The sequence below is a fragment of the Acipenser ruthenus genome, chromosome 9 (assembly GCF_902713425.1).
Source record: "Acipenser ruthenus chromosome 9, fAciRut3.2 maternal haplotype, whole genome shotgun sequence".
Lineage (NCBI taxonomy): Eukaryota > Metazoa > Chordata > Actinopteri > Acipenseriformes > Acipenseridae > Acipenser > Acipenser ruthenus.
This window is the reverse complement of record NC_081197.1, coordinates 1271857-1286772: the sequence shown is the minus strand read 5'-3', so window position 1 is coordinate 1286772 and position 14916 is coordinate 1271857. Positions and strand designations below refer to the sequence as shown.

At 41.5% G+C, this 14916-nt stretch overlaps 1 protein-coding gene across 2 annotated transcripts in view; it reads left to right on the top strand.

The window, feature by feature from the left end:
- LOC131738018 (calcium uptake protein 2, mitochondrial-like) overlaps nt 1-14916 on the top strand; it is an 83146-nt gene that overhangs the window by 48871 nt on the left and 19359 nt on the right. For both annotated transcript variants that reach the window (XM_059030641.1, XM_059030642.1), the window contains exon 2: nt 1302-1431. In XM_059030641.1, coding sequence (XP_058886624.1) covers nt 1302-1431 — 130 coding nt within the window. The remainder of the gene's footprint in view (nt 1-1301; nt 1432-14916) is intronic.

The following is a 14916-nucleotide window of genomic DNA, read 5'->3' as shown; positions in this document are numbered from 1 at the left end:
TTATATATTCTCAGATGGTGCCTAGACATCTGTGATTGAGCTGGGCTGTATGAAAAAAAAAAAAAAAGGTTTTAATGAAACCAAATATGAAGTCCTTTTGTTTAGGGTGTACCCGTGTCATCAGCACCAGTTGCATTAAGCGTGATAGCGTAATCTAATTCTTGCCTGGTTTATTTAACTGTAGCAGTTACAGAATGTGTTTTTTTATATTTTTACAGGAAAGTGAACTTTCCTTTACCTCTTTGTTGATGCGCATTCCAGATGTTTGCTTGAGAGGTAGTACTGAGATCATATTTTGAAGAGCTATGTTGAAAACCTAACAGTTACCACAGATGGAAATGCTTGCTCGCTTTGCAGCCCTTTTCTTTTGAAAACACCCTGTTTTAATGCAGATTACAGGGGGACATACTTTTGAAGAAAGACAAGATTTACAGTACAGGAACCTTTTTTAATAGATTGGTTTGCAGTAGGAGTTAGCTGCAGTTATATATCTCGTCTGCAGTTATGTCACAGCCAGGTCCCAAATTAAAGCCACACACTATACCGTAGACAGGGAGACACGATTTCATGTCCGTAATAGAAACCTAAAAAAAGAAATTGCTTTTTTTATCTTTTTTTTTTTTTTGGGCGGTTCTGTATGTAGGTTATTTTAGAGCTGGGTTTGCAGTCTTCCGCCCTTCACATCGTGTTGTAGGGAATTCGAATGGAAAGCCAGGCGAGGATTCTAATTTGAAGAAGGACTACACCTATCCCTGCTGTCTGCATTCCAGCAGCTGTTCTAATTGTGTGTGTCTGTGTATCTGGCTCTCTCTGTGGAGTGTGCACAGGGCAGTAGACCATATGAATGTCAGTGCTGATCTGATGTAGTGCTGTATCACAGCTGCTTTCGGTTCTATTTCCAAGACAGGGTGTTCCAGTTGGGCAAAGACCTTCCCAATCAAACCAAGTCTATCCGTGGAATAGACGGATTACTTCTTATACATTTTCACTTGCAATGTTGGCCCTGTGTCTAGCAGCTGAGTATCTGTTAAATGAGCATGCCAAGGCTCTTCTTGATCTGACCCAGTTACCCCAGACTGCCTCCCTTATTTCTGCTTTGTACCATATTTTGAGGTATGTCGGGAGGAACGGGGCGGAGTAAAGGATGAGCAAACAAAACGAGCATGTTCAGTATTTTCACAGTGGTGTGATTTCAATGATTTTGAACCCCGAGCAAGATGTCGTCATTGCTGTCCTTCTGTAGCTGTTGATTTCCACTTGTATGTTTCGTTTCTCATGGTTTTTCATTGTTGTTTGCACAGAGCGCAGGGGAGGAGGGGATCTCTCCCAGGAAGCGTCGCTTCCAGCAGTTTGCCACCATGGAGTATGAAGAGGAGTCCTACATGACACCGAGAGATTTCCTCTACTCCATCATGCTGGAGAATGAGGACCGTAAGTGAACCTTCACACCTGGGAGTCTTCCTCACACCCCTCCCTCAACATGTCTTATGAGCTACAAACTGAACTTCACTTAACAAGTGTTTTCTTTAGATGTAAGGCTGATCTTGACAAATAACATATGAATATGTTCTTCATAGCAATAATTTACAGGGATGGAAATAAGATTCCTATTGCATAGCATCCATTCCAGGTTTTACTAAGAGCCTGATTAACCACAGTGTATAGGTAACAAGCTCAGGTATGTCTTGTTAAACTCACAGGGAAACCAGGAATGGGTCAAATTTATTTCCATCCCTGATTAAGTCTGATTTTTAATCAAAAAATGTAATGCTCATATTCTACCAGCTTCCCCATATTAATAAAGCTGGCTGGGAAATGTGGGTATCTTCTCAGCTGACAATTACAGAACAATATGATGCATGGGAATTCTCTTAAATAGCACAGTCCTGCATGGAGACTGTATGCATGGTCATTGAACTGGGTAATGTTTGTATACGTCTGTGTATATACATCTTGTATCCTAGGAATACATTGACATATGTTTTTGAACCCAGTTCTAGTCCGGTCACTGTGTTGCTTTTATAATAATGATTGTTTTACTCAATCGTGACGACATCAGCAGTAATCTGAATCTCTGCTCAGTAACTGACCTGACCGTGTTGGTATTAATTAGTAATTAAATCATTTTACAGTAAATTCAAAGAGTGGCATGCCAGTTTACAAAGCAGTTTAACTGCTCCTCAGAGTAAACAAATCTGCATTTGAATGTGCTTCTGTTTCTTTAGGGCCAGGGTGGTTTTGAGGTTCAGTTATTTCCGAGTTGTTGTAGTAAAAGTTCATGGAAGCACTTCAGTGACGAAACGTACAGTAAGTCTTCCCATCAGCATTGTCCCTTCCGATCTTCTTTTCGTTTTCAGTTTGATTTCTTGCAACTCGCAACAGTTGTGCTGATTTTGCTAAATTTCACAGAAGCACCAAAACTATAATTTGAATAGATCTTGACATGGGAATTATTCATTTATTTATACTGTATATGGATTTGTAATCCAGGGCTGGCAGTGGGACGTGAAACAAGCAATGTGATTGGTCGAGCAAGGTTCCAGCTGTCTGTCTATTGGATGAATATGGACAGTTGGAGCCTTGTCACACATTTGAAATCAATGTCCTGCCTCACAGAATTTAAAATATCGGTTTACAAGTACAGATGTACAGCTGTAACTATGAAACTGAGTGACCAATTACCTGCAAAAAAAAAAAAACCTAAAGTAGTAAGTAAAAAATAATTTAAAAAAAAGAAAACTCTGTCTTTGTACTCACTCACCCTGACTTTGTCACTTCAAATAACTCAACAGAAAAATGCAAAAAGCCAGTTCTGCACATTATCCACCCCTCTCCTCCCGTCTGTTCTGCTCAAACAGTGTCTGCACTGACGGGAAACAAACCGTGCCATCTCAGCGCTGCCCCCTGGTGTATCTTTTTTCAATGGCAATGTACACAATACCAAGATGTACTTTCTTTTGCACGTTTCAATTAAATTAATTTACTCAAATCCCTTATTTGCCTTGAACATGATTGATACTTTTTTTTTTCTTCAAATCCACTGTGACCTGGATTATAAATGCAATAAGGCCCTTTGGGGTGTCTTGTAATGCATGTGGCCCTGTCGTCTACTCTGGACACAAACAACAATATCTACTCGAGCCACCTACTAGACCAAGGTGCGTCGCGTGTATATCCGTTCCAGTAGTTATTGAACCAGCAGATCAGTGATTTAGAGGGACAGAGCCTTCATAACTGCTCACTGGTCCAGACAGAGCCTGTTAAAAGCCTTCATTAATGTGGATTGATGAATTCCAAGTCCCTTTACATGTAGTGGTAGGACAGGGTTAAAGAAATCTCAACATGAACAGCATTGTTGAGTGTGAGGTTTAGTGCTGTTGTTACACTTCCATAAAAACAAATTGAACCAGACAGTGTTACAAACGCTGAAGTCTGTCGGACATGCTGGCGATTATTTTTTTCTCTCACAATGTATAGCACTCTGTGCCCTGCCCACGAACACATTTAGAGAATGTTGTGGGTTTTTATTTTTTTAACTCTTAAGCCTAGCATTTCCTGTTGCAAAACCATCATTATGACAGAGCTAGCGTGCCTTACCAACAAGCATTCTCCTTCCAAAATGTTTTGCCTGGGATACGTGATGTTTTCATAGAATATTATGTAATTACTATTATGTAAAACCTATATTTGAAGCTTGTGCCTGTGGTTAAGTGACATCATTTAGAATGCACCGCCTAACACCCATACCTTATTATGTAGTGAACAGAGTTTATAAGGTGCACTGAGAAGCCACGATATGTGATTAATGCTCATCAAGTTCAGTTTAGTGCAGATACATTTCAGCATGCATTCATTTAAATGGGAGTATACCAGAAGAGTTGATGCAGGCCAAGTTGTGTGCTTCCACCTGCCACTGAAACAAAATGACATTTTTTGCATGGCGTCTGTTGCTTTCAGATTTGGTATCGTCTGCAACGAGGCCCTAGTGTTTAATTGCTTGAGTGCTCATCAAAATGTTGTTTTTTTTTGTAATCAAAATAACATTTAAAACCTTGTTATTGGTGCATCCGACTTCCGTTTTCAACATGCAATGTTTATTTAATGGCATATTGTTTGTGATTTCCTAGTTGCCACATATTTTGCTAAGCGTGTTAGTGCGTGTTTGCATGCTGCCCTTTTGAAAATAAGATGTCAATCTTAAAGTGTTTATTTATTTTTGTATTTGATGTTAGAACTGTATCTTATTTTGCTTTGGTTGATTTGTCTGACTGATACAGAAACGTGTGTAATCTGTGTTATGATACACATACAATGCAGACCCCTTGGGTATTATCAGTGTATGCAGATTGCAGCGCGGAGTACAGCATTTCCTAACCACTGCTTCTCTCTTAACTCTTTAAGGTACAAGGGACATGTGTGTCTCACAAATAACATGATGTTAACTTTCTTATATTTGCAATGAGGTGCACGAAACAGGCTTTACATTTTCCTGGCAGGTTGGTGATACTTGAGTCATCCTCCAAATGTATTTTAAGAAGATATGCCTTGTGTACCTCAGGGGGTTAAAGATTAGAAACCCAGATTTGTAAATATTGCACACTGAGGAAGGCACTAGCCGAAACAGTTCCTCATACTTCTAAAGTTTATGGATAATAATGGCCCCTTAAACTCTTCACTATGACGGAAGTGAAACGTGTGCTGGAAGGTTCGTGACCCGTCCCAGCAGGGGTACAATCTTGTGTACAGTATCGCTTGACTACAGGTACGGTTAGGAATGTGTTGGATCACTGCATTCTCTGCTGATCACATCACACCTGTGAGGCTGTTTATTGCTCAGAAGATAGCTCTGAAAATATTTACAGCCGTCTCGAGTAAACAGAGCCAGCTGATAAGAAACAAGGCAAGCCGTATAACTCAGGTATGAGTTTGAAGAGGGAGCGTTGCAGTGAAAGTCCAGTGTGGGGACTGCGCTGTAGGCTTAGTCATTCCAGTGCCTTTCACAAGAGATCGGCTTGTCGTCGTTCCACTGCCCCTCCTACTGGAGCAGGGACGAGAGGGCTGCGCATCAAAGAAGGTTGTGATGGTGCAGTGTTTTTAAAGAACACACAAAGCCCCGTTTTATCACGTTCGAGTAATCGATTTAGAAGTGTTCGGAGAACCGTTTAATTAATCAGACTCATTAATCATCTAAAGACCTGTTCCGTGCACAGTAGCTGCAGATCATGAGGCATGTAAACCTAGTTCTACATCTTTAACGTGCTGACAGTTGTTCAGACCCGCAGGTATTGTGACGGCATTATTAATAAATAGGAGCGGCACTACTGTGTTCAATGAGACTAACTGAAGGATTAACTCAGTTTTAATCAGCATTAGCTTGGAGAAAGATCTGAATAGATTTTTAATAGTGATAGTACTGTCTTGATTTTCAACACAGAGGACCACACTGTGTTATTTATTCTTGAAATAGGACACATTCAATAATGTTATCTCTGTGCCATCAGACTTGCAGGTTAACTTGCCATCTCTGACGAGGCGGGGTCAGATGTTCTAACCAGGTAGTGGTGGTTACCTGGAACACAACCTCATAATATTTGCATTATGATATTCTATCTGCAGTAAGTACACATTACTCACTTATCCAGGAAGTGGGAAATGGCTTGGCAAACAAGCTTGAGGGAAAAATAAGAGGTAGATAGAGTTATTTAACTTCTGCAGCTCCCATGTTAAAAGGTGAGAGGTTGATTTAACCACCCCACCAGCGACCTGATATACCATCCAGTACGGTGCAAGCAAGGTAACGTGTGTGGAGAACAGCTTTTGTCACTATTTTGCCTAGTAGCTGGTACCAGAAAAATTACATCATGTGTTCAGTAGTGTCAGTGTGAAAGCATTGGCTTCTGGGATTAAAAGTGGTGTTGAAACAGAAGAGGTAGACGCTCTTGATAGAGAGGAAAGGAGAGCAAGCTTTCATCGAAAAAGGTCCATAATTCTTCATAAAGTAAATTGAGGTGGATGAAGTACGACAAGCACCAGAAAAATGCCCTAATTAGCTGCATGGTCCAATTTGCCTTGGCTTTCCCACTCTTCTTTCTATCTGATAATCCCAACATGATGAATGAAGGTTTGAAGTGCAGACTTGCAAAAAAAAACCCCAAAACACACTTTTGATGCAAGTTAAACAGTAATATTTAACTATTTAACCAGGTATTTCCAATGAGCTGCTGAGATAATGAAGTAATATACACCTTATAAAAAGTGTTTTTATATTTTAACACACAAAGTAACCCAGTCTCTGTGTATTTGGCAAACAAACATTGCACGAGTTAACAAAGGGGTTTGCTTACCAGTAAATTACAGCATTCCCAACACGATGCAGCGTGATTTACACTCAAGTTCATTTAGTTCTGTTAATGGTGGTTCATGCTAATGAGAAGTGTATCTGCTTGGGTCACATATCCTGCTGAGTCGTGTAAGCAATAGGATGCTAGCTGTTAATGGCTGTGCGAGAACTGGGATAACAATGTGCTTGAGATAAGACCGCATTGCCCAGCTGCAAATAATAAGGTAATGCAGGTGATCTGATCCGTGTAATTGCTGAGTATACTGTAACAAACTGTGCAAGCCAAGAAAAGAATGAGTGGGCCAGACCATCGCATTAATTCCAGAGTGCTCTGGGCTGTTTTAACAGGGAGATTCACAAGTTTGATTTTCCACAGTCCCCTCCCGCTGGAAGCAGGCCACCCAAAACCTATGCAGCAGTCGAGCTACAGTTGTCTGTTCCAGCTGATCTGTGTATTAAATACATGTATTTAAAATAATTTGATCAGGTACTGTGAGACCTCTGGGAGGTCAAACGTCTGCAAAAGTGACCTGCGGTGCATTTAGTCCAACTAAATCTAGGCAGATGATGGATATCAAAATCTTTAGGATATAACATGCACCCTTTACACATTTTTGCATGTTATGTATAGGTTGTGTGTTTTTGTACTATGTTATGGTGCTTTTTACAGGGCAGTATACATAGGCTGCGTGTTATACAAGAGATGCGTGTTATACTCTACAAAGAGTTTAACCCAAGAAGTCGTGTGCAATAGATGCAGTCTGTGCGTTCTATTTAGAAAATGACTGTCCATGAAAAGGCATGTATATACTCTACATTTTCAACAAGACCAGCCACAGTGTTCCTCAGATTGAGAGGGGCAATGGGAACTAATAACAAAACAGTAAAGATAGGACAATGCAAGATAGACAGAAACAAGCCTGGCAAAATAAGTTGTCATCGTGAAGACTTTCGCTGTCATTGCAAAGAGACATGTGTGTGCATTGTGTGTTGAGTATTGAAGGGAATTAACATGAGAGTCAGGCATCTGAAATGTGGTCTGTGTGGCTAACCTTTTCTTTTTTTTACTGTGCATACAGCACCTCACCTGGTCTGCGTGCCAGTTCGATGAAGGGGCGATCGAGGTAGGCACTTGTACATGTAACTCTAAATGTCCTCATCCAGACCACTGATATCGTCAGATACAATGCAGACGCTTTGGATGAAAGCAAGTGGTATCCAAAATAAACAGCCTACAATTCTACAGATTCACCTTCTCTTGTGCTGGCTTGTGAAACGGAGCTGTGTTTAGAGAGAATAACAAAAATCAAGTGGATTTGCTGAGTGGTGGTGTACACCTATTATCCTATTCAGAAGCTGTGAAACAAAAAGAGAAAGAATAATACAGAAGGCAAATGGGATAAGCGAACAGCGGAGTGTAAATATACAGCTGGCTTTTACCAAGTCTGCTGGTAGGAGCCTAAATCCTTTATTATTATTTGATTTTATTTAGCAGATGCCTTTATCCAAGGCGACTTACAGAGACTAGGGTGTGTGAACTATGCATCAGCTGCAGAGTCACTTACAACTACGTCTCACCCGAAAGACAGAGCACAAGGAGGTGAAGTGACTTGCTCAGGGTCACACAATGAGTCAGTGGCTGAGGTGGGCTTTGAACCGGGGACCTCCTGGTTACAAGCCCTTTTCTTTAACCACTGGACCACACAGCCTCCTTTAATAACTCAAACATTACAGTCATTATGTACATACATATTTAAGCACAAACGCCACCCTTGTTTTTTCTGCCAGGCATTAGCTTGGAAAGGAAAAGTGTTTCTCAGTAATGGGGAGTAAATTCAGATGATGCAACTAGTTATTTCGGAGAAGTTCAAACATGGGTCGGTTTAGGGTACAATTTCATCAAGTCTAAGGGTGGCCGAGTTAAATGTTTTTTTTTTCTCTCTCCTACAGTATTAAGCCTTTGTAACAATCCTTTTAGACACAACTGGCTTGATGTGGACTCCAGTTCAAGACAGCTGTACTGGGAGTGTGGATGCTGAAAGAATGGCTCCTAGTTCTCCCAACATCGGCTGGTTCAGAGTATTTTGGCAAAGTACCATATGAAAATGAAATACAAAACATCACCTGTATGGTAATCAACCTGGATTAAAAAAAAAAAAAGTATTGAAAAAGATTGCATAAAAATATAAAAAGTGATGAATAGCCTGTTTATTCAATTAATCAAGATGGTTTGTTTTCAATGAGCAGAAAGCACAGCTGATGCCACAGGGGACCTCCTGCATATCTGAGCATGAATTGACTGCAGTTACAAGTAAAATAAATAAATACTGAGCAGCGAAGAGCAAATTTTAAGCTATGAAAAGGTGTGACCTGCTTAGCAATTCACAGACTGCTCCATATGTTTATGCTTTAGGTAATCCTCTGTTTAAGAGACTCGACTTCCACAGAAGCGATTCCCAGCACCCGACCGCTCTGCTTTTCATGTGGTTTAGCCCCAACTTGTACCCAGTTTTTCGTGCAACCCAAAGCATGGTCAGATACCATCAAATATCAGATAAACAAACACCCGTTCATTTCTGGTGTGAATGCACTTTACAAGGAACCCTCAGAGTCAGTGTGGCCGCTGATGACTTGTGCAGTGATTGTGTTGCAGGTTGCTGCAGTTCTGTGTTAAACGTACAATGAAAATAGAACTACAGCAGGATTCCCATCACTATGCAGGAAACACCAGAGAGAAGGTGAAGAACAACTCCTGAACGCTCACTGAGCTTTTGCAGTTTTTTCATTTTCAGCAGCAGGCTGGTGCGATGGTAGAGTGTGAGAGGAGCCAGGAGCTCATGGGTTTGAATTCCAGCTCCACCACTGCTGCTCCATCCGACCTCAGCAAGCCACTCACACTTTCAGCTGTTCTGTGTAGCTATTAGATTTTCTACATTTAAACACATGAGCTGTAGTAGTAGTAGTGGTAGTGGTAGTGGTAGTGGTCATAGTGGTAGTGCCAGCCCAAAGTCATTTTAAAAGGGGGGGGGGGGGCTATATATTATGTGATTCAGGCAGCAGGGACTCCTCTTACAACTGGTTCTGACTTCAAAGATGCATCTTCTGTGGCTGTAGAGACGGCTGTGCAAATATTTGCAATGCATTTTGAAATAAGCAAGCTAACATATTGTTATGTGGAGGGTTTCCAATATTTCCTTCCTGGGTTTTTTTTTTGTTTGTTTCATTTTTTCAGTCAGTTAGGCTTATTGATTTATCATTTTTAAGTCGTTTGCATGAACAGCGATTTTCTTTGGCATTCCTCAGTACTTTGTGTGTTTCAGAAAAGCATTTTTGTTTTGTTTTTTTTACACAGATGATTAAATGATCAGATCTGACACTTTTCTCTCTGAGATTCGCATGTTTATTTTGTTCATGTCTTGTATTAGAAAGCTGCAATCAAGCCCCCCTGTCATTCCCTTGAAAGCCTTGGATAGAAGAGATAGCGATCAGGATTTGCAAACTTGTGCACACATGTGTTAAACTTGCAGCTGTTTTATTTCTGTGTTTTCCCCTTGGAAACCACTGGAACAAAAGACTCCGTGCTCGCTAGAGATAAAAAAAAAAATAAGTAAAAAAAAAAACAGGGTGAACACTGACAGATGAAAAAAAACAGGCATAGGCCATACACTGAACGTTTTAAATAGAGACACTCTCAGACAATCGAGACGGCAAAATATTCCAGTACATTTAGTTGTGTCAGAGGGTCAAATCCTTAACAGAAAATTGATTTACCCACCACCTCCCCCCCCAAACAAAGTAACAAAATGTGCAAACCTTCCCTTCTAAAAGTTTATTATAGTAAAAGCACAGCAAAGTGTAATAAAGCGTAGTGAAAGCACGGTAAACATAGGGAAGCGCTGTAAAGCCCAGAGAGGGTTTAGTAAATGTGGCAAACTGCGGTAGCCAGTCTGGCTAGTCCTCCTGAACAGTAGGGGCCGCTGCAGTGAGATGAGGAGAGCTCTCCCTAGCCGCTGTTCCTCCCTGTCCCTGCGGGAGTCTGATGCAGCGCTCCCTGTGAGTCTCCATCGGGATGTGAACCGGCACTCCTGCTCGCTTGATCCACTCTGCCCAACAGGCAGGAGTGTCTTTACACACCTCTCTATCAGTTTTACTAACTGATAGTACAATTAGACTTCATGCTGTTTGTATTCATTTCTAAGCAGTTCTGCCTCTCGTTTCCATGGGGCTCTTAAAGAGGCATCTTGGAGCTGTTGAGCGCGGAAGGCCCTTGCTGAGGAAGGGAAGCAGTAAAAGCAGAGCTCCCCACACTGAGAGTCTGTTGTTTGAGCCTCCTGAATAAGAAATGAGTTGGTTGTAAAGGAGCCACAGCCAAAGAGGCTGGATGACTGCAGCAAAAAAAAACAAAATTGCTATGCGGGCAAGCGACTTCCAGCTGTCCTGACACCCACTTCTCAAGCTGGAGACAAGGCGCTGTGTGGAGTTTCACTGCATGTCTGTGTGAAACGCAGTATTCCTGTCATTCGGGAAGAGAAGGGATCTGGAAACACAGCTGCAACACACATTTAACATTCTTTCCTATCACTCGGCATGACATTGAAACATTTTTCGAATGCCTATTTATGAAGTTGTCATGGTGTGTGCGTGCGTGTGTGTAAATTTTTTACTTACTGTTTCATTTATTGAATGTGAATGTGTAACTTTTTTTAGGACGTACCAAACAGTCTTTGTGATATCCAGTACCCCACAACTGATATAACCTTATTGTTACACACTTTATTCATTCTAAATGTGAGACTTGTTTTTTCGACTCTTGTTAAGTGCTGTAACAAATGTATCCTATTTATAAATACTGCAGGAATACCTCCGTTTTTTTTAATTTTTTTGTAGCACTGCCACTATATTGTAAGACATTCACTGTAGTTTATCTCACACTGGGCTGTGCAAAGCATACCAGGAATGCACCTATTTTCTCTGGGATTATTTCCTCTTAAATAACATTAAATGGAAACCTATAGTACTCCTATGTAATTCGAACTGACACAGAAATGGAGACGATGCCCACCTGCCCCCAGTTCACATTCCCATGGGAAAGCGGGGCGACAGCATTCTGGACTAGTCTTAGAGTTTTCTCTTGTGATTTGAAGCGCTTTGTGTTCGGGGACAGGACCCAGGTCTGCCTGCACCGCTGCACACCTGCGTGTGGGCGGCAGTCAGGCCAGCTTGACTTTTTAGAAAACACAGTGGTTGGTTTTACAATATCTCAGGTCTGCTAGAGCACAGTTTATTAAAGTGAGATTTTCATTATTGTTAGTTCTGTACACATGTAATAAGCAAAGAAAACCGTGGGCAGTGTGTGTTTTATAGTACAGAAGAAGATAACATGTACAGCACTACCGAAGAGAAAGCAAGCTGGGGTTGGTATTGATCTGAAGCAGGAACGCAGGCTTGATGTGCTGCTGTAGTTACCAGTCACTGGTGTCTCTCCCGCCCATACATTAGGACTTTCTGGTTTCCTTTTCTATTTATACATTCGTAATTGAGGCTCACTTAACTCTGTACATAACAATACGCTGCTGCCAAAAGGGGTTTGGCATTTTGCATTAGCAGAGATAGGATAAGCATTCAGCAAGGCGTAGAAAACACACACATTCATTTCATCCAGATGCCAATGGGGCATAAAACGGCAGTGTGGTGGGTGGTGGTAAGAATAATCGTGTGCAGTGTTAGCTTCCAAGAATTTCACCATCTTATTGGCGGTCCACTGAACGTTTAAAAAAAAAAAAAAAAAAAAAAACCTACATTGTGAGACAATTCTACATTAATGCTACAATATCCCAAACCTGTGATCTACAATGGGGTGAAATAAAGCTGAAAGGAAAGTATGAAATGGGTGTAATTAAAGAAGGTATGGTTATAGCATCCTAATGTTTTTAATGAAGCCGTGCCTCGTTGTCATGCCACAGTGGAAGATACTAATAGAGTCTTGCAGAGTAAATGCTTCAAGGAATTCTTTTGAACATTCCAGCACCTGTATAAATATTTCACTTGTGCTGTAATAAAAAACATATATTCACAAAGCATGGCTCTAGTAGCTCTATATTTAGCACAGCACTCGGTGGGGTACGCCGCTTAAAATATCTGTTCATTACAGTATATTTAACCCCAGTTAGTTTCATTTCCACTGGCCCTGCAGCACCTCCCTTATCTCGGCCGTGTATCCTTGACATGCCATTAGGCTCATTACACTCTGAATAACATTTTGAAAGTGAACCATTGCGAGGTGAAATGTTAGGCTTGCAACTGCTTGAGCTGTTGCTGAAAAGCTGGAGGACTGTGGACTCGCGTGTGTGCGTGCGTGCATGCGTGTGTGCGCTCAGCTTGGCATGGCTGCAACGAAAGCTCCCTGTCATGCAAATCTCACACTGCAGCTCAACAGCCTTTGCTGCAATGCCATTCCTTATGTAATGGTCATATTGCTTTTTATGTGTAATAAAACAGCATGACAAGGTAGCCCTTTGCATACCCTCACCACTTGTGATGATGTGATCACGTTTTTTAAATCTTGTTCTGTTCTCAGTGACTGGCCCCTAATTATGTCATTAGCTGTAGCAAACAGTGAGATGGGTTAGTGAGCAGGGAATAGAAAGTCATCTGTTTACCTTGTTAATTACTGTACCAGTACTGTGCATTTATATGGAAGTGTCAGAGTCTGCCCCATCAGTACTGAAAACAGGTCTAATACTTCCAAGTATCTGGGGCTGTGAACTAATATATATATATATATATATATATATATATATATATATATATATATATATATATATATATATATATATATATAGGCACACACACACACAGTATGTCTGTCTGTCTATCTATCTATCTATCTACCTATCTATCTAACCCGCCATTACCTTTTCAAGGTCGCTCTAGCTGCTGATGAAATGAGTTCACATCAATAGAAGACCTGGCTATCTGATGCTTTGACAAGCCAGGATCCAGTGAGCTCCACTGAGACTACAGCCAACGCTCATACAGATGCTGCATTACTGTTTAATGTTCACGTGCCAATCAAAAGCAAGGTCATCTACGTTTGTCACGCACTGTGTCACTTAGATTTAGATTTTCAGCTGAAATGCCAGGGTGGCTCAAACCACTACCCTCTACAGTGCCATGCCCTCTAGTGGTATTGAGTCTTACTATGAACCAGAAACGTGTGATGTTCTACACATCAGCACAGTGCAAAGCATTGTAAAAACAGCTTGTGAGATTCGCGGATGCAGTGAGCAGAGCATTGTGCTGGATTCCCCTGTGCACTGGTTTGTATTGGTTCAGTGTTATTTGTGCAGATTTTTCTATCTGGTCTGGATCTGGATCTGGATCTGGAGACCATGTGATCGTTAATGAAGGTACACTAACTACCTTGGGATTGCGATAGTCTTTTATTCGATTTTACGAATCCGTTCCAGAAGCACACTTCCTTCAGTAAAAGAGTCTCAGAGGTACTTTTAACCTCACTGCATCCGTGAATATCACAAGCTGTTTTTACAAACAGTAGTAACCTACCAAAATATCGCCGGGTTTTGTTGCATTGACTGCAGGCTTTTTCTGCAGTGACCCTTGTGTTCAGTGCCAGTGTTCAGATGTGTCTGGAGCACACTCGCCCTCGTCTCCACACAGCACTCGCAGTACTGTATAGGACTGTCTGACACCTAGCAGCATCGCTTTGCAATGCCACGGCTGCAGCATGGACTGAATTTCAAAGCACTGCATTGCAACAAGGGATCTGACGACTTAAGGATGCAGGTTCTGTATGATGTCATTATAGAACAGTGCTAAAAGAACCACACCCAACCCACCTAAACCACGATCATCTATATCTGGCAAACTACAACAAACAGGAAAAAACAGTTGATGTTAGTTTTCTTGAATGTGTGTTTAAACAGGTTGGTCTTAATATCACACAGCCTTTGGCAGACTGTATTTCCGAAGGTATTGTTTTCTATTTATGGATGTTATTCAAAGGATCAATAAATCATCCCTGAAGGAACGCATCAGCAGGATTTAATATAGAATTAAACTGCAGCTGTGTTAAGATCCGCCGCGGTTTAGATCATTAAAACAGAACCACCAGAATCTTCTATAACTTAGACCTGTGTTTTAAATGTAGATGAAAGCATTACTAACCATTACTTGCAGCTTGTCAGAGATTTGCACAGGTGGAAGTCTGTTTATTAACTGCTTCTTTTTGTTGTTTGTGTGTATATGTTTGAATATGTCTGCAGCAAGCACTAACATGTAACTGTGCACAAATTCATAATATTATGGATGCTCCCGAGTGGCGCATCCAGTAAAGGATGTGCCCGATAGCCTGGAGATCGCCGGTTCGGGTCCAGGCTCTTCCACTGCCGGACGTGGGTGGGAGTTACCAGGGGGCGGCGCACAATTGGCTGAGTGCCGCCCGTGGTTGGGGAGGGCTTGGGTTGGCCAGGGTGTCCTCGGCTCACCACACACCAGCGACCCCTGTAGACTGGCCGGGCTGCCTACAAGCTGCCCAGAGATGCGTGGTACCCCTA